We start from the raw sequence: 22,441 nt of genomic DNA on the forward strand, positions 1-22,441 counted from the left end.
TAGGTATCTTTATTTCGAAACGTTTTGCCTACACAGTAGGCTTCTTCAGTCGAGTACAGAAAAGTTGATAGAAGCAGAAGAGACTTGAAGACGATGTAATCAGTCCATCACCCTTAAAGTTTTGAGGTGGTCAGTCCCTCAGTCTGGAGAAGAGCATTGTTCCGTAGTCTGAAACAATATGGAGTAGAAGTGACAGGATGGAGCCTTATATAGCGCCAGGAGGTGAGACGTAGGTCACTAGTAGAACGCAGATGTTGGGAGGTCAGGTCCCTCTCAAATCCAGCCAATGCAGCCCTCTCAAATCCAGACTGAAGAAGCCTACTGTGTAGGCGAAACGTTTCGAAATAAAGATACCTAACTGTTGCATATGTGTCTTACCTAACACTCTAAGAAGGTGCAGAGGCCAGAGTTTTTTCTTACAGTGGGAGGTGCCTTGATTTTAGTGAAGGGCTCTTAATCTAAGGACTTGAAGTTGTCTTCCTTTCCTTGGATCAAACATGATTGCCTTCCATATTGTATAACCCCCAAAGTATTTTATTGCATGCCACTGACTCTAATAACAGTATTGCCATGCAAAGAGCAACAGAAGTTTAGAGTGAACAGTAAATCTGAATAATGAGCAAGGATGAGGATAACAGTGACCAGCTGGTGCCAGTTACCACTGGCACTGTCACTTGAGCCTCCCTGCCCATATAGAATGTTGCAGGAGGAGGGGCTATCCACACACTGACCCTCCAGTCCTCTCAGCCTCCTCAACCATATGCCACTTCCAGGCACAACCCTCTACTATATACACCAGCACTGCCACTCTTCTATCACAAGAAAATTTATTGTTGGTAGTGCGTAGGACTGTGCAATGTTTAGTGCCACACAGGGACACGCTATAAGTTGTGTGAAGAATATTTAAGATAATTTCTGCATGGAGAAGAGAACTACATAGGATTTTCTCAGTACCTGATCACTCAAGAGGCAGAACCAGATGGCGAGGCTGACAGTGGCATTAACAGTTATGGTTTTCACCCTCCATGTTTTTGCAGGTACATCACATGTCCAGGCAGGTACATCACACATCCTGACAGGTACATCACACATCCTGAAAGGTACATCACACATCCTGGCAGGTACATCACATGTCCTGACAGGTACATCACACGTTCTGGCAGGTACATCACACGTCCTGACAGCTACATCATGCCTGACAGGTACATCACATGTCCTAACAGGTACATCACACATCCAGGCAGGTACATCCTGTCAAGTACATACATCATTCAACTTCACACTTGGGATGTTTGCCTTGGTAACACCAGCCTCCAGTAATGGATTCAAGTTGCACAAATTTTAGATTGAGAAAGGATATGAGAAAGTATTGGTAACCAGGTTTTTCTCCTTTTTCTAAATAGCTCTTGTTCTTTTTTATTTCTTCTATTGTCCATGGGGAAGTGGAAAAGAATCTTTCCTCCGTAAGCCATGCGTGTCGTATGAGGCGACTAAAATGCCGGGAGCAATGGGCTAGTAACCCCTTCTCCTGTATACAATTACTAAAAAAGAGAAGAAGAAAAACTTTATAAAACTGGGTTGCTTAAATGTGCGTGGATGTAGTGCGGATGACAAGAAACAGATGATTGCTGATGTTATGAATGAAAAGAAGTTGGATGTCCTGGCCCTAAGCGAAACAAAGCTGAAGGGGGTAGGAGAGTTTCAGTGGGGGGAAATAAATGGGATTAAATCTGGAGTATCTGAGAGAGTTAGAGCAAAGGAAGGGGTAGCAGTAATGTTAAATGATCAGTTATGGAAGGAGAAAAGAGAATATGAATGTGTAAATTCAAGAATTATGTGGATTAAAGTAAAGGTTGGATGCGAGAAGTGGGTCATAATAAGTGTGTATGCACCTGGAGAAGAGAGGAATGCAGAGGAGAGAGAGAGATTTTGGGAGATGTTAAGTGAATGTATAGGAGCCTTTGAACCAAGTGAGAGAGTAATTGTGGTAGGGGACTTGAATGCTAAAGTAGGAGAAACTTTTAGAGAGGGTGTGGTAGGTAAGTTTGGGGTGCCAGGTGTAAATGATAATGGGAGCCCTTTGATTGAACTTTGTATAGAAAGGGGTTTAGTTATAGGTAATACATATTTTAAGAAAAAGAGGATAAATAAGTATACACGATATGATGTAGGGCGAAATGACAGTAGTTTGTTGGATTATGTATTGGTAGATAAAAGACTGTTGAGTAGACTTCAGGATGTACATGTTTATAGAGGGGCCACAGATATATCAGATCACTTTCTAGTTGTAGCTACACTGAGAGTAAAAGGTAGATGGGATACAAGGAGAATAGAAGCATCAGGGAAGAGAGAGGTGAAGGTTTATAAACTAAAAGAGGAGGCAGTTAGGGTAAGATATAAACAGCTATTGGAGGATAGATGGGCTAATGAGAGCATAGGCAATGGGGTCGAAGAGGTATGGGGTAGGTTTAAAAATGTAGTGTTAGAGTGTTCAGCAGAAGTTTGTGGTTACAGGAAAGTGGGTGCAGGAGGGAAGAGGAGCGATTGGTGGAATGATGATGTAAAGAGAGTAGTAAGGGAGAAAAAGTTAGCATATGAGAAGTTTTTACAAAGTAGAAGTGATGCAAGGAGGGAAGAGTATATGGAGAAAAAGAGAGAAGTTAAGAGAGTGGTGAAGCAATGTAAAAAGAGAGCAAATGAGAGAGTGGGTGAGATGTTATCAACAAATTTTGTTGAAAATAAGAAAAAGTTTTGGAGTGAGATTAACAAGTTAAGAAAGCCTAGAGAACAAATGGATTTGTCAGTTAAAAATAGGAGAGGAGAGTTATTAAATGGAGAGTTAGAGGTATTGGGAAGATGGAAGGAATATTTTGAGGAATTGTTAAATGTTGATGAAGATAGGGAAGCTGTGATTTCGTGTATAGGGCAAGGAGGAATAACATCTTGTAGGAGTGAGGAAGAGCCAGTTGTGAGTGTGGGGGAAGTTCGTGAGGCAGTAGGTAAAATGAAAGGGGGTAAGGCAGCCGGGATTGATGGGATAAAGATAGAAATGTTAAAAGCAGGTGGGGATATAGTTTTGGAGTGGTTGGTGCAATTATTTAATAAATGTATGGAAGAGGGTAAGGTACCTAGGGATTGGCAGAGAGCATGCATAGTTCCTTTGTATAAAGGCAAAGGGGATAAAAGAGAGTGCAAAAATTATAGGGGGATAAGTCTGTTGAGTGTACCTGGTAAAGTGTATGGTAGAGTTATAATTGAAAGAATTAAGAGTAAGACGGAGAATAGGATAGCAGATGAACAAGGAGGCTTTAGGAAAGGTAGGGGGTGTGTGGACCAGGTGTTTACAGTGAAACATATAAGTGAACAGTATTTAGATAAGGCTAAAGAGGTCTTTGTGGCATTTATGGATTTGGAAAAGGCGTATGACAGGGTGGATAGGGGGGCAATGTGGCAGATGTTGCAAGTGTATGGTGTAGGAGGTAGGTTACTGAAAGCAGTGAAGAGTTTTTACGAGGATAGTGAGGCTCAAGTTAGAGTATGTAGGAAAGAGGGAAATTTTTTCCCAGTAAAAGTAGGCCTTAGACAAGGATGTGTGATGTCACCGTGGTTGTTTAATATATTTATAGATGGGGTTGTAAGAGAAGTAAATGCGAGGGTCTTGGCAAGAGGCGTGGAGTTAAAAGATAAAGAATCACACACAAAGTGGGAGTTGTCACAGCTGCTCTTTGCTGATGACACTGTGCTCTTGGGAGATTCTGAAGAGAAGTTGCAGAGATTGGTGGATGAATTTGGTAGGGTGTGCAAAAGAAGAAAATTAAAGGTGAATACAGGAAAGAGTAAGGTTATGAGGATAACAAAAAGATTAGGTGATGAAAGATTGAATATCAGATTGGAGGGAGAGAGTATGGAGGAGGTGAACGTATTCAGATATTTGGGAGTGGACGTGTCAGCGGATGGGTCTATGAAAGATGAGGTGAATCATAGAATTGATGAGGGAAAAAGAGTGAGTGGTGCACTTAGGAGTCTGTGGAGACAAAGAACTTTGTCCTTGGAGGCAAAGAGGGGAATGTATGAGAGTATAGTTTTACCAACGCTCTTATATGGGTGTGAAGCGTGGGTGATGAATGTTGCAGCGAGGAGAAGGCTGGAGGCAGTGGAGATGTCATGTCTGAGGGCAATGTGTGGTGTGAATATAATGCAGAGAATTCGTAGTTTGGAAGTTAGGAGGAGGTGCGGGATTACCAAAACTGTTGTCCAGAGGGCTGAGGAAGGGTTGTTGAGGTGGTTCGGACATGTAGAGAGAATGGAGCGAAACAGAATGACTTCAAGAGTGTATCAGTCTGTAGTGGAAGGAAGGCGGGGTAGGGGTCGGCCTAGGAAGGGTTGGAGGGAGGGGGTAAAGGAGGTTTTGTGTGCGAGGGGCTTGGACTTCCAGCAGGCATGCGTGAGCGTGTTTGATAGGAGTGAATGGAGACAAATGGTTTTTTAATACTTGACGTGCTGTTGGAGTGTGAGCAAAGTAACATTTATGAAGGGATTCAGGGAAACCGGCAGGCCGGACTTGAGTCCTGGAGATGGGAAGTACAGTGCCTGCACTCTGAAGGAGGGGTGTTAATGTTGCAGTTTAAAAACTGTAGTGTAAAGCACCCTTCTGGCAAGACAGTGATGGAGTGAATGATGGTGAAAGTTTTTCTTTTTCGGGCCACCCTGCCTTGGTGGGAATCGGCCGGTGTGATATAAAGTTGTACATGAGTGGATAAAGACTTCCAAGTAGCATCACTGAGGAAAGAACTCGGGTAGCTTAAAGTATATGAGTGAGAAGAGCTGGGTTTGATTAGTACTTGAAGTATTGAAGCAAATCCTTGGGTAGCTCTGGGAAAAGGTTGGGCCAGTAGGCCTGCAGCAGTGTTCTTATGAGTGGATGAGTGTAAATTGGACCTGCCTAGCATGGGCCATTAGGCCTTGCAGTTCTTCCATTATTATGTACCTATGTTCATGCAACACATTTGCATTGCTGATCATAGCCATTCAGTGGTTGTATGTTATCGCTGTTTGTCATGTTGTCATTGTCACCATCTGTCATGCTCTCTAGTACCACCTGTCAAACTTTCTTACCACCTATCATGATTCACTACATTTCTCAGCCCATATCCACCACCTTCCTCTTAAAACTAAATGCTGTAGACAAATTAATCAAACTGAAGGCAAAAAAAAGGCTGAAGGGTTTGGTTAGCAGAGTTCAAAATCCACCGTAACAGTGCATAAGTGTTTTTAATATTCTAAAAACTTCTTGCCTTTATATTAAAAAGTATTTGCATTTTGCAGCTCCATTCTGGTCTCTATAAGATAAGATAAGATTTCGTTCGGATTTTTAACCCCGGAGGGTTAGCCACCCAGGATAACCCAAGAAAGTCAGTGCGTCATCGAGGACTGTCTAACTTATTTCCATTGGGGTCCTTAATCTTGTCCCCCAGGATGCGACCCACACCAGTCGACTAACACCCAGGTACCTATTTGCTGCTAGGTGAACAGGACAACAGGTGTAAGGAAACGTGTCGAAATGTTTCCACCCGCCGGGAATCGAACCCGGGCCCTCCGTGTGTGAAGCGGGAGCTTTAGCTACCAGGCCACCGGGCCACACACTAGGCCACCGGGCTCAAATTCGCTGGAAAAACATACATAGAAGAATATCAGAAAACTTTTCTACAAAGATAGGTTATAAGTACTGAGCTTAGGTTAAAGAACTCATTCGGGGAAGTGTCTTGATGTCAGTGAAGAGTTTTTAATCCTTGAATTGAATCTGATTGCCTCCCATTCCTAAGGCTCTGTGTATGACTTACAGGTTTAGTACTCCTGAATGTAATAAAATTCACACTGAAAAAATACATAGAATTAGGTGGACGTAATTGAAGTGTACAAATAGAAAATAACAGTAAAAATGGAATATACAGTCAATAAAGTGCTGAAAATATCTTAATGCAACAAAACTCTCAGTAATGACCTAAGCAGGATAAATTTAGATTTATAAAGGCTATACAAAAACATTGGTTTGGTGCTATGGTTATGGATGGGAGGAAGTCTTTTAGTCACTTTAGTGAATAATTGGATCAGTGTTAAAAATTTTAAAACAGTTATAGACTGGATAAAGTGGGTGTTAGTAGAATTTGCCTAGTAAGAGCCAGTACAGTACCAGGCCCAGCAGTTCCCTTCAAGAAAATGCCTGGATTCTGGTAAAGGAATTGTGTTCCAAGGAACTAGAGCAACCCTTACTTTGTATCAAACTTAATTACATCCCATTACCCAGGCACTCGATGACCTCTATGAGTATGGAACTTCCCTATGAATATAATAATGATAGGCCCAGTAATGCTTCTCTAGTTTTTTTTTATTATAACCTAGTTTTCCTTAACTCCAGCCATAGTCTATATTCCCATCTGTCACATCCTCAGTATCACTGTCTGCCCAACACCTTAAATCTGTCACTCATGTACAATTTCAAGTTTGAATTCAGTGTTGAGAATAAGTAATAAAGTGTTGTAGGAGGGTGCCCTTTGGTATTGTTACTTTTAATGTACACCCCATTCCCATCCTGTGGGCAGTAGTTACAAGATGACAAGAGGCACATAATGGCTTCACTTGTCCCTTGACAGACGACCCCATCACCAGCAAGACTGAGGAACTACGCCATAAGTTACTGACAGACTACGACAAGCACGCACTGCCTCAGCGTACCAGCAACGGCACTACCACTGTTTACGTTGAGATGATTCCCATGGGCATGTGGATCGAGGAGGACAAGCAGATATTTAACATGAATGCGTGGGTCAGAATGGTTAGTTCTAGCAATACTAAATCACAATACCCTGGCTGCAACAATCCATGCACACACACACAAAACAAACAAAACATGGAAACTAGTAAATGTTTGAATCTGTTCTGGACCACTGAGTTGGCTTGATAATGATCCAGGAGATACAGAACATTTAATTTCCATTTCCAATTTATGGGTTAGATGCAAACACTGATGCTACTTTTTCCAAAGGTAATACAGTGACCCACATGGATTTAGCACATCATATAAAGTAATAAAGAGTAATATGTTCCAAAGGAAGTGTAATGAATGCTATGATAGGTGGCAGGAACACATAGTGACCGCAAAAAAAAAAAAAAGATTGGAAAAAGGATGCATAAAATACACAAGTTTTATGAGCTTTACCAGGGAACTTGGAAAATATAAAACATCGACATCTGGTCATCTGACTTTTTGCTTTCAGTTCGTTTTTAATCTTTTCTGTTTGATATATGATTGGCAACAAACTTTTCATTTATGTACATTTCAGTCCAGCAATTCTTTTTTTCAGAGACTACACTACAAAAAGGAAAGCAGAGTTTACTGAATACTGTATTTCAATCTTCAACTGAGGTCCTGTCACTCCTACTCTTGTTAATAAGAGACCTCAGCTGAAAATCAAAATATACAGAAAATTTTGCTTCCCTCTCTTTCTGCCTGTGGATTCATGACTTTCATAGAGTAAGATTGTTTACTGAGAATGAAGTAACCAAATGGCAATGTTAGTTATTGTAAAAAGGTATTTAGTAATGCTTTTACCAGAAATAAAGGAAGTAGGTGTGCCAAACAAGGAATAACAAGGTAACAGCAGTATCTTATACGTGTATGTATAACTACCTGTACTGATTCCCAGGCCAGCAAAACATATAATTTTGTGTGAGTGATGGTGAAAGTATTGAGTGATGGTGAAAGTGTTTCTTTCTTTTTTTGGGTCACCCTGCCTTGGTGGGAAACAGCCGTCGTGTTGAACAAATAATAATAATACAGTGGACCCCTGCATAACGATCACCTCCGAATGCGACCAATTATGTAAGTGTATTTATGTAAGTGCGTTTGTACGTGTATGTTTGGGGGTCTGAAATGGACTAATCCACTTCACAATATTCCTTATGGGAACAAATTCGGTCAGTACTGGCACCTGAACATACTTCTGGAGTGAAAAAATATCGTTAACCAGGGGTCCACTGTAATAATCTTTATTTCTACAAGTACGTGATACAACAATTAGAAACCTAACTATAAATAAAATAAAATATTTATTTATTTTGCTAAAATTACAATGTGTGTTTACATATCATAGTATGATTGGAGCAAAGAAAGTCACTATCATACTGAGGCATTTTGGGCAGACTTAACCTAATACTTATAGACTACTTAAGTCTAGACAGGTGAAGAGTGGTAGAATACAAGCAGTCAATATTAACTCTATTGTTAATGAAGTAGTACAATTTATTACAGTCTTACAATTTTAAGTACAAAATTAGGTTCTTTTACACTGGTAGAATACAAATACGTATTCTATGTTTCACTCTTATTATTAATATGAGGTACATGTAGTACAATTTATGATACAATCAATCATACATTTTGAAGTTTGTAATTAAGTTTATTTACTCTTATTAATATGAGGTAGTACAGTTAGTGATACAAACATACATTTATAAGTTTGTAAAAATGGCTTAATAGTTAAGGGATAATAAAGTATTTTGGGAGTTGCTTTGAATTTGGTTGGGGTTTAGCATGGTGTGGGTAGGTTTATTATTGAGAGATGAGATGATTTTCGAGTATGATCCTAAACTGAGCTGTGAGCAGGGGACCTCTTGCTGCTTCAGGCAAAGAGTTCCAGAACTTAGGGCCCTTTATGTGCATTGCATTTTTGCAAAGTGTGAGACGGACACGAGGGATGTCAAAAAGTGTTTTGTGCCTGTGTGTTCTGTTGAAGCTGTCTAGGAGAAGTTTGAGTGGAGGATTGACATTGGAGTTTAATGTTCTGTATAAATAGTAGGCAACTGACATTATTGACATACTAAATAGAAAGCCCCTGGTTATGCAGAGCATTTTGGGAGGCAACTTAGGTTAATTGTTCCCCAGGATGTGATCCACAACAGTCGTCTGATGCCCAGGCATCTATATAATGCTTGGTGAACAGGGACAGCAGGTGTAAGGAAACATGCCCAATGTCTCACCCATGATGGAACAATACCCAGACCTCAGTGTGTGGGCTGGGGATGCTATCAACTATGCAAGTCTCCTTGCAGCTGCTGCCCCTGGTCACCTAGTAATGGGTAGGTCAACAGCACTCTGTAAGGATTTTATTGCAAGACTGATTAAAAAACCACAGTACAAGCGGGGACTGAACTTGCGGTGAGTGAGTCATAAAAACTCCATACCATGGTTTGTTTGCAATCATGTCATTACAGTTTCTTGAGACATTGATTAGTTGTTACCTTGATATCATACAACCCATCCTCCTAAAGCAAACATCAATTTTTTTTACATACGATTTTAAGCAAATTTCTCAATATGCACTATTTAATTTAATTTAGTTCATTAGGCTAGATTGTCATCTACAAGCAAAATATAGGAGTTACCACATACCCTAATGTAAGTATATGCAAGAATGCATAAAATATTGTATATAGAAATTTTTGAAGGATGAGAAAAAAACAGACCCACTGAGCAGACAACAATAAACAGTCAATCCCATGTTCTTAGCCAAAGTCATATGTTGATGTTGATTAAGAGGATGGGCTATATCAAAAGATTACAAACTTACTATGTGTGATCAAGTCCCTAGCTCTCTTCACCACTATTGGTTATTGCAGAGGTGGACATTTTATTAATGCAGGCATGAGCTTACCCAGAGCATTCAGAAATTTAATTTAGTTGTTTCTCAGGCTCAGGTATTTGTCATAAGCGGAGCCATTCAGTGGTGCAAGCCTAATGATGATGTGCTTAATACTGTACAATGGTGTAGTTGGGGCGTTGACAGGCCATGGCAATATAGTAGTGTCAGCTGGCTGGGTACAGACACCACATGCAGAGGGAAAAAAACTTGATTTATTGATGATATTTTGCTTCAATTAAAGGTTTATTAAGTCAATGAACGTAGCACTGTGCTTGTTTACACATGACAACTGCTAGCTTGCCAGTGCTGGACTCAGTCTTGCTGAACCTACTGCACCTACTCTTATTAACAACATAAAGTTCTTAAAATAAAATGCTAAATTACAGTATACATTTGCATAGCATAGTGTTACCAGGAGGATATTATATTTTGCTAAACATATTGTGAATAATGAATATATGAATCTTGTTGCAACAGAAATGGCAGGACCCACGCCTCTCCTGGGACTACAAGGATTATGGAGGACTCAAGTTGCTCCACTTTGCTGAGGAGGAGATCTGGCTCCCAGAAATTCACCTCTACAACAAGTGAGTGTACATCCACACAATATAAGAACAGTGGAACCTCGGTTTTCGTATGCCCTAGTTTTTATAAGTTCGGTTTTTGACAACTTTTTTCATTGAAATTTTGTCCCAGTTTTCGTGCATCCGCTTGGTTTTCGTACAGTTGAAAATGGTCTGTACCGAACTCGTCCGCCTGCCCACGTAACTCGGCCACTCATTTCCTGGAATTGAGCGCCCACACAAAGCATCCCATGCGTTCGTGATTCAGTATGCCTTTGTTTCTCATTGAGTGAGCATCACCCCGCGTGTTCATCCGAAACATTTTGTAATACATAATCCATTGTTTTTTATGCTTGTTTATTGAGTGTGACTGCTAAATAAGTCACCATGGGGCCAAAGAAAGTTCCAAGTGCCAGCTCTTCACCAAAGCACTGTTTCAAAAGTGCTTTGAAGTGACCTCGGACACTGAATTGACCCTAAGAGAGTTCTGGAGGAATTGCTTTAATATCCTCAGTTGCATAAGCCTTATAGATCAGGCTTGGCAGGGAGTGACTTCTAGGACAATGAACTCTGCTTGGAGAAAATTGTGGCCAGAATGTGTCCTTTTGAAGGGTTTGAGGCTGACAATGATGACCCTATGCCTGTTGTGGAATCTGTTGTCTTTGGGAAAGTCCATGGTGTTGGATGTGAGTGGCCAGGATGTGGAAGAGTTGGTGGACAACCACAGGGAAGAGCTAACCACTGAAGAGTTGCAAGACCTTCAACTGGAACAGCAACAGACTGCAGCTGAGGAAATTGCTTCAGAGGAGGAGGAAGAGAGAGGGGAGAATGTGCCTTCTTCAGTGATTAAGGATATGTGTGGAATGAGTTGCAAAGTTTTGTGGAGAAATATTACCCTAACAAAGCTGTTGCAAGCTGTGTCTGCAACATGTTCAATGACAATGCCTTGTACCATTTTAGGCAAATCTTAAAGAGACGCCAGAAACAGACCTCTCTGGACAGATTTTTTGTGCAATGGGGTCCAGTGACTCAAACTGGTCCTAGTGGCAGTAAAAGGTAAAGAAGGGAAGTAACCCTAGATTGGGCCTTGATACCTGAATTCCTTATGGATGAGGATTCCCCTTCCAAACAATAACCTCTCCTCCTCCCTCTTCCCTCCTTGCCGTCTTCCATATGACAACGAGTCTTCAATAAAGGTAAAAGTGATGTTAAATGTTCATTTATCCATTTCATAAGTCATTTATATTTATTTCTCATTATTTTCTGTATGTAAAACTGTAGTTATTCTCTATAAAATGTATTTTTTGTTAATATTTTTGGGTGTCTGGAATGGATTAATTGGATTTATATTATTTCTTAGGGGAATATTGTTTCAGTTTTCGTACGGATTAATCACGAAAACCGAGGTTCCACTGTACTTTTATTACATTTGCAAAAAGAGCACTAAAGCTGGATTGGCCATTCAGCAATGCTGCTAACACAAGCACACATGTTTAACACCTTATACATAGTCAAAATACAGAACACCAGTAATAAAATAAAACACTAAACACTAAGAACAATAACAAGAGACAATATTACATAAAAAATCTATTATAAATAAAAGTAATTATGAAATAGTATACACAGCCTACAGAGAACACATAAGCCTACTGGACTCTTGAACACATGCTGGAAACTAATTTTACAGTAGCAGCACAGAAGTAATGCAGAACATTTCTCCTTAAATTTATACTATTTTTATTATTGCATTCAAAGAATACTTTAAACCCATAGGAGTCATGCAGCACTTGCTAAATTTGTGTTACAGTGCTGACATCACTGAGGTTAACCACTATGGCAGTGTTAAAGCCATAGTATTGAGTGATGGGACAGTCAACTGGGTGCCCCCTGGTGCCTACAGGGTAGAGTGCCCTCTAGACTCCACTCACTGGCCATATGACACCCAAACTTGTGAATTCTACATTGGTGCCTGGACCTATCATGGGTGGCAAGTTGACTTGCAGTTGTGGAGTAATACCTCAAAAGTGAGTACCTTAATTCATGTACATTTTCATAAATATACAGGATTTTCTGTAAATTAGGTGGGGATATAGTTTTAGGGTGGTTGGTACTACTATTGTTCAGTAAATGCATGAAAGAAGGGAATGTACCTAGGGACTAGCAGAGAGCATGCATAGTTCTTGCATATAAAGGAAAAGAGGACAAAAGATAGTGTAAAAATTATAATAGGGGAATAAGCCTACTGAGTATACCAGAGTGCATGGTAGGGTTATCAATGAAAGAATTAAGGGTATGATGGACAGCAGGATCACAGATGAACAAAGAGGCTTTAGAATGTGTGGACCAAGTGTTTACAGTGAAGCATATAAGTGAAAAATATTTAGATAAACATAGAGAAGTTTTTGTTGCTTTTATGGATTTAGAGAAGGCATATGATAAAGTAGATGAGTAATGTTGCAGATGTTGCAAGTGTATGGAATATGTGGAAAGTTATTAAATGCTATAAAGAGTTTTTATGAGGATAATGAGGCTCAGGTTAGGGTGTATAGGAGAGAGGGAGATTACTTTCCAGTAAAAGTAGGCCTTAGACAGGGATGAAAGATGTCACCATGGTTGTTTAACATATTTATAGATGGGGTTGTAAAAGATGCAAATACTAGGGTGCTGAGGAGAGGGGTGGGATTAAAATACATGTATATGGAATCTGATACAAAATGGGAGTTAGCACAGTTACTTTTTGCTGATGATACTGCCAGTCACAGAAACCCAAGGCAAACATGCACCAACAGGGAATACAGTCACAGAAACCCAAGGCAAATGGAAACCAAGCCTGTGCACATACTATGCACTTGGTATCTGCAGGCATGGGAAATCTGGAAAAACAGATGGGACGTGCAACTATGACCACCCTAGAAAATGCCGTGCCCATATGACAACAGGAAAATGCAAACTCCCTTCCTGTAAGCTTTTTCACCTTGAAATGTGTCCCTCTTCAGTGCAGGAAAGACTGTGCTATAACTTAAATTGCCAGGCACACCATCTAAAGGGGACAAAAAGATACAAAACATCCAGGCCATGGGAAAACCTGGGTAGCCACAGCCACTCAAGAGGGAGAGGTTTTTTAGTGCCAGGAAGAAAAAAAAACTGGCAGGAAATGGCAGAAATCGTACACCAAATCCAGTCATTCCTGGAGTGGAACCACAGTCAATGGCCTCCACTCCAAACCAACAGATACAGACTATAATGCCGGAAAAAAAACCTCCCCCCAGTACCAACAATACCACCAGTCCGATGACATTCTTCTTTGCAAATATACAGGGTCTAAAGCCAGCAACAAACAACAAAATACCTTTCATCCGTGGACTGCTTGCAGAGGCAAAGGCAATGTTCGCGGCTTTCACTGAGACCCACATAAAGGATCACTTGCACAACGAAATATGGATCCCAGGTTACAACCTATACGGATGCGACAGAGTGAACAGGCAAAAGGGGGGGGGGGGGTTGGCCTGTACATTGCAGAGTCACTTGTGTGCACAGAACTGCTGATTGCCTCAAATGATGTAGCGGAAGTTTTAGCAGTAAAGATCGAGAACCAAAACCTAGTCATTGTGGTAGTCTACAAGCCTCAGGATGCAACATCCCAGCAATTCCAGGAACAGCTGTTAAAAATTGACCACTGTCTGGAAAATCTGCCAGCTCCTGCACCCAACATCTTGCTCCTGGGGGATTTCAACTTAAGGCACCTAATATGGAGGAATATAGCAAATAATATTGTTGCAGTAATAACACCAGGAGGCAACTCTGATGAAAACTCACACTCACACGAGCTTTTAAATCTCTGCACAAAATTCAATTTAAACCAGCAAATAATAGAGCCTACTAGACTGGAGAATACACTAGACCTCATCTTCACTAACAATGATGATCTGATAAGAAATGTCACCATATCAAAAACAATATACTCAGATCACAACATAATTGAGGTTCAGTCATGTATGCGCGGAGCCCCAGACCGACATAATGAGATTAGTCACGAGGGAGCATTCACCAAATTCAACTTCAATAACAAAAACATAAAGTGGGACCAAGTAAACCAAATCCTAACTGATATAAGCTGGGAAGATATACTAAGCAACACAGACCCCAACTTATGCCTAGAACAGATTAACTCGGTGGCGACCGATGTATGCACAAGGCTTATTCCTCTAAGAAAAAGGAGGAGTAGATGTAAAATAGAAAGGGACAGGCGTTCCCTTTACAGGCGATGGAAAAGAATAACAGAGCGGCTAAAAGAGGTCAATATATCTGAAATGCGTAGGGAGACACTGGTCAGAGAAATAGCAAGCATCGAACTTAAGCTAAAGGAATCTTATAGGAGTCAGGAATCGCGGATGAACTAAAAGCCATAAATGAAATCGAAAGGAACCCAAAGTATTTCTTCTCCTATGCCAAATCAAAGTCGAGAATAACGTCCAGTATTGGGCCCCTACTTAAACAAGATGGGTCCTACACAGATGACAGCAAGGAAATGAGTGAGCTACTCAAGTCCCAATATGACTCAGTTTTTAGCAAGCCGCTAACCAGACTGAGAGTCGAAGATCAAAATGAATTTTTTATGAGAGAGCCACAGAATTTGGTTAACACAAGCCTATCCGATGTTATCCTGATGCCAAATGACTTCGAACAGGCGATAAATGACTTGCCCATGCATTCTGCCCCAGGGCCAGACTCATGGAACTCCGTGTTCATCAAGAACTGCAAGAGCTTTTACCATCCTATGGAGAGGGAGCATGGACACGGGGGTCGTCCCACAGTTACTAAAAACAACAGACATAGCCCCACTCCACAAAGGGGGCAGTAAAGCAACAGCAAAGAACTACAGACCGATAGCACTAACATCCCATATCATAAAAATCTTTGAAAGGGTCCTAAGAAGCAAGATCACCACCCATCTAGAAACCCATCAATTACACAACCCAGGCCAACATGGGTTTAGAACAGGTCGCTCCTGTCTGTCTCAACTATTGGGTCACTACGACAAGGTCCTAGATGCACTAGAAGACAAAAAGAATGCAGATTTAATATATACAGACTTTGCAAAAGCCTTCGACAAGTGTGACCATAGCGTAATAGCGCACAAAATGCGTGCTAAAGGAATAACGGGAAAAGTCGGTTGATGGATCTATAATTTCCTCACTAACAGAACACAGAGAGTAGTAGTCAACAGAGTAAAGTCCGAGGCAGCTACGGTGAAAAGCTCTGTTCCACAAGGCACAGTACTCGCTCCCATCTTGTTCCTCATCCTCATATCTGACATAGACAAGGATGTCAGCCACAGCACCGTGTCTTCCTTTGCAGATGACACCCGAATCTTCTTGACAGTGTCTTCCATTGCAGACACTGCAAGGCTTCAGGCAGACATCAACCAAATCTTTCAGTGGGCTGCAGAAGACAATATGAAGTTTAACGATGAGAAATTTCAATTACTCAGATATGGCAAACACGAGGAAATTAAATCTTCATCAGAGTACAAAACAAATTCTGGCCACAAAATAGAGTGAAACACCAACGTCAAAGACCTGGGAGTGATCATGTCGGAGGATCTCACCTTCAAGGACCATAACATTGTATCAATCACATCTGCTAGAAAAGTGACAGGATGGATAATGAGAACCTTCAAAACTAGGGATGCCAAGCCCATGATGACACTCTTCAGGTCACTTGTTCTATCTAGGCTGGAATATTGCTGCACACTAACAGCACCTTTCAAGGCAGGTGAAATTGCTGACCTAGAAAATGTACAGAGAACCTTCGTGGCGCGCATAACGGAGATAAAACACCTCAATTACTGGGAGCGCTTGAGGTTCCTGAACCTGTATTCCCTGGAATGCAGGCAGGAGAGATACATGATTATATACACCTGGAAAATCCTAGAGGGACTAGTACCGAACTTGCACACGAAAATCACTCACTACGAAAGCAAAAGACTTGGCAGACGATGCAACATCCCCCCAATGAAAAGCAGGGGTGTCACTAGCACGTTAAGAGACCATACAATAAGTGTCAGGGGCCTGAGACTGTTCAGCTGCCTCCCAGCATACATAAGGGGGATTACCAACAGACCCCTGGCAGTCTTCAAGCTGGCACTGGACAAGCACCTAAAGTCGGTTCCTGACCAGCCGGGCTGTGGCTTGTACGTTGGTTTGCGTGCAGCCAACAGTAACAGCCTGGTTGATCAGGCTCTGATCCACCAGGAGGCCTGGTCACAGACCGGGCCGCATGGGCGTTGACCCCCGGAACTCTCTCCAGGTAAACTCCAGGTAATACTGTACTGTGCTTTTGGGAGATTCTGAAGAGAAGTTGCAAAGGTTAGTGGGCAAGTTTGGGAGAGTGTGTAAAGGAAGGAAGTTGAAAGTGAAGACAGATAAGAGTGAGGTGATGAGGGTATCAAACAAATTAAGTGATGAAAATTGCATATCAGATTGGAGGGAGGGAGTATGGAGGAAGCAAATGTGTTCAGATATTCGGGAGTGGGCATGTCAGCTGATGGGTATGTGAAGGACGAGATAAACCATTGAACTGATGAAGGGAAAAAAAAGTAGGTAATGCATTGAGGTATCTGTGGAGACAAAGAACGTTATCCAAGGAGGCAAAGAGGGAAATGTATGAGAGTATAGTAGTACCAACACTCTTATATGAGTGTGAAGCATGGGTTGTAAATATTGCAGCGAGGAGAAGGCTGGACGTAGTGGAGATGTGATTTCTGAGGACAGTGTGTGGTGTAAATATTATGCAAAGAACTCAAAGATTGTAGATAAGGAGGTGCAGAGTTACTAAAAGTATTATCCAGAGGGCTGAAGAGGGGTTGTTGAGGTGTTTGGTCATTTAGAGGGAATAAAGCAAAATAGGATGACTTGGAGGACATATAAATCTGTAGTGGAAGGAGGGGTAGGAGTCATCCTAGGAAAGGTTGGAGGGAGCAGGTAAAGGAAGTTTTGTGTGTGAGGGGCTTGGACATACAGCAGGCATGTATGAGCATGTTAGATAGGAGTGAGTGGAGGCAAATGGTTTTTATGACTTGATGAACTGTTGGAGTGTGAGCAGAGTAACATATATGAAGGGATTCAGGGAAACCAGTTTGTTGAATTTGAGTCCTGGAGGTGGGAAGTACTGTGCCTGCATTCTGAAGGAGAGGTGGAGATATGTTGCAGTTTTTAACTGTAGTGTAGGCATGCCTCTGGCAAGACAGTGATGGAGTGAATGATGAAGAAAATATTTCTTTTTTGGGGTCACCCTGCCATGGTGGGAAACTGCCAATGTGTTAATAAAATAAAATACAAAAATAAAACTGTACCAGTACATAAGCACAGTATTCATGTACATACAAACCACTGTCACTTATAGCCTGAAATACAGTTGTAAGACCCCTAGGAGTTTAGTGTTTCCCCCTGAATATATTTAATAGTAATGGACTGAAATAAGAATTTACACATACTGGTACTTTTAAGTCTCGAAGAGAAAGAAAATCCCCAAAAAGAAAATACTTTCATCATCATTCAACTCTTTCACCTCACTCACACATAATCACTGTTTTTGCAGAGGTGCTCAGAACACGACAGCTTAGAAGCATATACGTATAAAGATACACAACATATCCCTCCAAACTTCCAATATCCCGAACCCCTCCTTTAGAGTGCAGGCATTGTACTTCCCATTTCCAGGACTCAAGTCCGGCTATATAAAAATAACCGGTTTCCTTGAATCCCTTCACTAAATATTACCCTGCTTACACTCCAATAGCTCATCGGGTCCCAAATACCATTCGTCTCCATTCACTCCTATCGAACATGCTCATGCACGCCTGCTGGAAGTCCAAGCCCCTCGCCCACAAAACCTCACTTACCCCTTACTTCCAACCTTTTCGAGGATGACCCCTACCCCGCCTTCCTTCCCCTACAAATTTAAATGCTCTCCATGTCATTCTTCTTTGATCCATTCTCTCTAAATGAGAATAAGTATAAGTATGTTGAGTATATGCTATAATCTTGTCCTGTCAGCATTTGCAACAGAGTTAGTACAAAATCCTGTATGATGGCTGTATCCATGTTTGCATATGAAATTCTAAATTTGAATGGTTCATGTCAAATCTAAGCTAGTGCAGCAAAATCTGACGTTGGAACAATGTGCACTTTGTCCATGTGAAGTGTTTGCCATTGTTATTATAAACTGAAAAAATTAAGTGTACTACAATCAGTGTATGAATAACCTTTTTATTACAGTGTATTACAAATATATAAATGATCAGCTTTCCTGTGTGATTGGTGTTAGAATAATATAGTTATCTGTTGTTCTAATTTTGTAAGAGGTTGTATACTGTAGATCATTATTTTATTTATGGGGGAGTGCTAAACCCATAAGAATCACACAACACCTAGGGAATGGAAGGTAATCAGGACTGATGGAAGGAAGAGAGAGGTAGTTGCAGTTCCTTATACCAAGAACTCTTCACCAGCATTAAGGCATCATGCTTAGTAGTGTTCAGTATCCTGTAATGTATTAGATTTAATTACTATATATGAAATTAGCAGTTGAGGCAAACTTGATGTTTTTTGTTGTTTAAAGAGGATACATGATATAAATTTTAGGAAGTATTGCTGCAGGAGTATATACACCAAGAGAGGTACAACACACACTAATATAGACACTGAGAGTTCTCTTCAGTCTTTATTTTAACCATTAAAGTATTTTTAATGTTAGTGTACTTATTAGATGTGTAATGGTATGAGATACTGACACAGTGGTAAAGAGCACACATGCAGTTATATGAAACCTTTATTGATGATGATTTACCCATACACTGGGCTTTCATCATGTCACAATCAAATGACTTGAATGCCATTGTGTGGGCAAAACATTGCCAATAAATGATTCCATTTAACTGCATTTGTTTCTTTATCTTAATGGTGTACAGATCAAATGAAGCCCTAATGACCCATCTGAAGTTGGTAGACATTTTGTTGTTATATTCACAAAAATGCACAACCTGTATAGGTTATTCAGCACTGTAAAATCGATAGGCCCTAACAAACCTAACCATTACAGGTGCACCCTGGGTGGTTCATGAAGTTCTCTCATTCATGGCAGTTCATTAAAGGCAGCATCATTAGGATCCAGAACAAACTTGCCTGCTGCCCTGAGCCCTATGTCATGCTCAAGGTTATCATTACTATGGCCAGAATCTCTCCTGTTTTCAACTCTACTGTTGTCATTCCAGCTTGTGGTGGGTACTTCACTTTACAGTTTGTGCTGGACACTACAGTAATCACCTACATAATGTAGATGCTGTATGTTCTATTTCAAATGTTTTTTCTTCATAATAGTGCTCAATCCCTAAATCCATTATAAGCCTCTGATATTTTTACTACCAACACGATGGGCGTGAGATGCATAATGAACCTATCAAAATAATTGTTGTTTTGAAATATGCTTCTATTACAAAAAAAGTTATTTTTAAGATGGTAGTTTCTCATTTTGTAATAAAGAGTTCGGGATACATAAATACACACATTAAAATAAATTAATCTTTAATATAATATAAAAATCAATCTTTGGTCTAGAGGTATTTAAATATATATACATGTTACAATGGGCTAGTAACCCCTTTTCCTGTAAAGATTACTAAAAAGAATAAGAAGAAGAAAATTGTCAAAGTGGGAAGTCTGAATGTGCGTGGATGTTGTGCAAATGATAAGAAAGAGATGATTGTGGATGTTATGAATGAGAAGAAACTGGATGTCCTGGCTTTAAGTGAAACAAAGCTGAAGGGGGTGGGAGAGTTTCAATGGAGAGGAATAAATGGGATTAGGTCAGGGGTTTCAAATAGAGTTAGAGCTAAAGAAGGAGTAGCAATAATGTTGAAGGATAAGTTATGGCAGGAAAAGAGGGACTACAAATGTATAAATTCAAGGATTATGTGGAGTAAAATAAAGACTGGATGTGAAAAGTGGGTTATAGTAAGCGTGTATGCATCTGGAGAAGAGAGAAGTGTAGAGGAGAGAGAGAGATTCTGGGAAATGTTGAGTGAATGCGTGGGGAGTTTTGAATCAGGTGTGAGAGTAATGGTGGTTGGGGATTTCAATGCTAAAGAGGATAAATAAATATACAAGGTATGATGTAGCACGTAATGAAAGTAGCTTATTAGATTATGTATTGGTGGATAAAAGGTTGATGGGTAGGCTCCAGGATGTACATGTTTATAGAGGGGCAACTGATATATCGGATCATTATTTAGTTGTAGCTACAGTTAGAGGAAGAGGTAGATGGGAAAAGAGGAAGGTGGCAACAACAAGTAAGAGGGAGGTGAAAGTGTATAAACTAAGGGAGGAGGAAGTTCGGGCGAGATATAAGCGACTATTGGCAGAAAGGTGGGCTAGTGCAAAGATGAGTAGTGGGGGGGTTGAAGAGGGTTGGAATAGTTTTAAAAATGCAGTATTAGAATGTGGGGCAGAAGTTTGTGGTTATAGGAGGGTGGGGGCAGGAGGAAAGAGGAGTGATTGGTGGAATGATGAAGTAAAGGGTGTGATAAGAGAGAAAAAGGTAGCTTACGAGAGGTTTTTACAAAGCAGAAGTGTTATAAGAAGAGCAGAGTATATGGAGAGTAAAAGAAAGGTAAAGAGAGTGGTGATCAAGTGCAAAAGGAGAGCAGATGATAGAGTGGGAGAGGCACTGTCAAGAAATTTTAAAGAAAATAAGAAAAAATTTTGGAGTGAGTTAAACAAGTTAAGAAAGCCTAGGGAAAGTATGGATTTGTCAGTTAAAAACAGAGTAGGGGAGTTAGTAGATGGGGAGAGGGAGGTATTAGGTAGATGGCGAGAATATTTTGAGGAACTTTTAAATGTTGAGGAAGAAAGGGAGGCGGTAATTTCATGCACTGGCCAGGGAGGTATACCATCTTTTAGGAGTGAAGAAGAGCAGAATGTAAGTGTGGTGGAGGCACATGAGGCATTATGTAGAATGAAAGGGGGTAAAGCAGTTGGAACTGATGGGATCATGACAGAAATGTTAAAAGCAGGGGGGTATATAGCGTTGGAGTGGTTGGTACTTTTGTTTAATAAATGTATGAAAGAGGGGAAGGTACCTAGGGATTGGCAGAGAGCATGTATAGTCCCTTTATATAAAGGGAAAGGGGACAAAAGAGATTGTAAAAATTATAGAGGAATAAGTTTACTGAGTATACCAGGAAAAGTATACGGTAGGGTTATAATTGAAAGAATTAGAGGTAAGACAGAATGTAGGATTGCGGATGAGCAGGGAGGCTTCAGAGTGGGTAGGGGATGTGTAGATCAAGTGTTTACATTGAAGCATATATGTGAACAGTATTTAGATAAAGGTAGGGAAGTTTTTATTGCATTTATGGATTTAGAAAAGGCATATGATAGAGTGGATAGAGGAGCAATGTGGCAGATGTTGCAAGTATATGGAATAGGTGGTAAGTTACTAAATGTTGTAAAGAGTTTTTATGAGGATAGTGAGGCTCAGGTTAGAGTGTGTAGAAGAGAGGGAGACTACTTCCTGGTAAAAGTAGGTCTTAGACAGGGATGTGTAATGTCACCATGGTTGTTTAATATATTTATAGATGGGGTTGTAAAAGAAGTAAATGCTAGGGTGTTCGGGAGAGGGGTGGGATTAAATTATGGGGAATCAAATTCAAAATGGGAACTGACACAGTTACTTTTTGCTGATGATACTGTGCTTATGGGAGATTCTAAAGAAAAATTGCAAAGGTTAGTGGATGAGTTTGAGAATGTGTGTAAAGGTAGAAAGTTGAAAGTGAACATAGAAAAGAGTAAGGTGATGAGAGTATCAAATGATTTAGATAAAGAAAAATTGGATATCAAATTGGGGAGGAGGAGTATGGAAGAAGTGAATGTTTTCAGATACTTGGGAGTTGACGTGTCGGCGGATGGATTTATGAAGGATGAGGTTAATCATAGAATTGATGAGGGAAAAAAGGTGAGTGGTGCGTTGAGGTATATGTGGAGTCAAAAAACGTTATCTATGGAGGCAAAGAAGGGAATGTATGAAAGTACAGTGGACCCCCGGTTAACGAACTTTTTTCATTCCAGTAGTATGTTCAGGTGCCAGTACTGACCAAATTTTTTCCCATAAGGAATATTG

The 22,441-nt window shown here is 40.5% G+C and overlaps 1 protein-coding gene across 1 annotated transcript in view; it reads left to right on the forward strand.

Moving 5' to 3' along the window:
- The first annotated feature begins 737 nt into the window (after positions 1 to 737).
- The window catches only part of LOC128688905 (neuronal acetylcholine receptor subunit alpha-6), a 28,904-nt gene continuing 7,200 nt past the window's right edge, over positions 738 to 22,441 (forward strand). The window contains exons 1-5 of the mRNA XM_053776945.2: positions 738 to 1,037; positions 6,651 to 6,832; positions 10,176 to 10,285; positions 12,072 to 12,288; positions 19,367 to 19,544. Coding sequence (XP_053632920.1) covers positions 980 to 1,037; positions 6,651 to 6,832; positions 10,176 to 10,285; positions 12,072 to 12,288; positions 19,367 to 19,544 — 745 coding nt within the window. The 5' untranslated portion in view covers positions 738 to 979. The remainder of the gene's footprint in view (positions 1,038 to 6,650; positions 6,833 to 10,175; positions 10,286 to 12,071; positions 12,289 to 19,366; positions 19,545 to 22,441) is intronic.

Source organism: Cherax quadricarinatus, chromosome 16, assembly GCF_038502225.1.
Source record: "Cherax quadricarinatus isolate ZL_2023a chromosome 16, ASM3850222v1, whole genome shotgun sequence".
NCBI lineage: Eukaryota > Metazoa > Arthropoda > Malacostraca > Decapoda > Parastacidae > Cherax > Cherax quadricarinatus.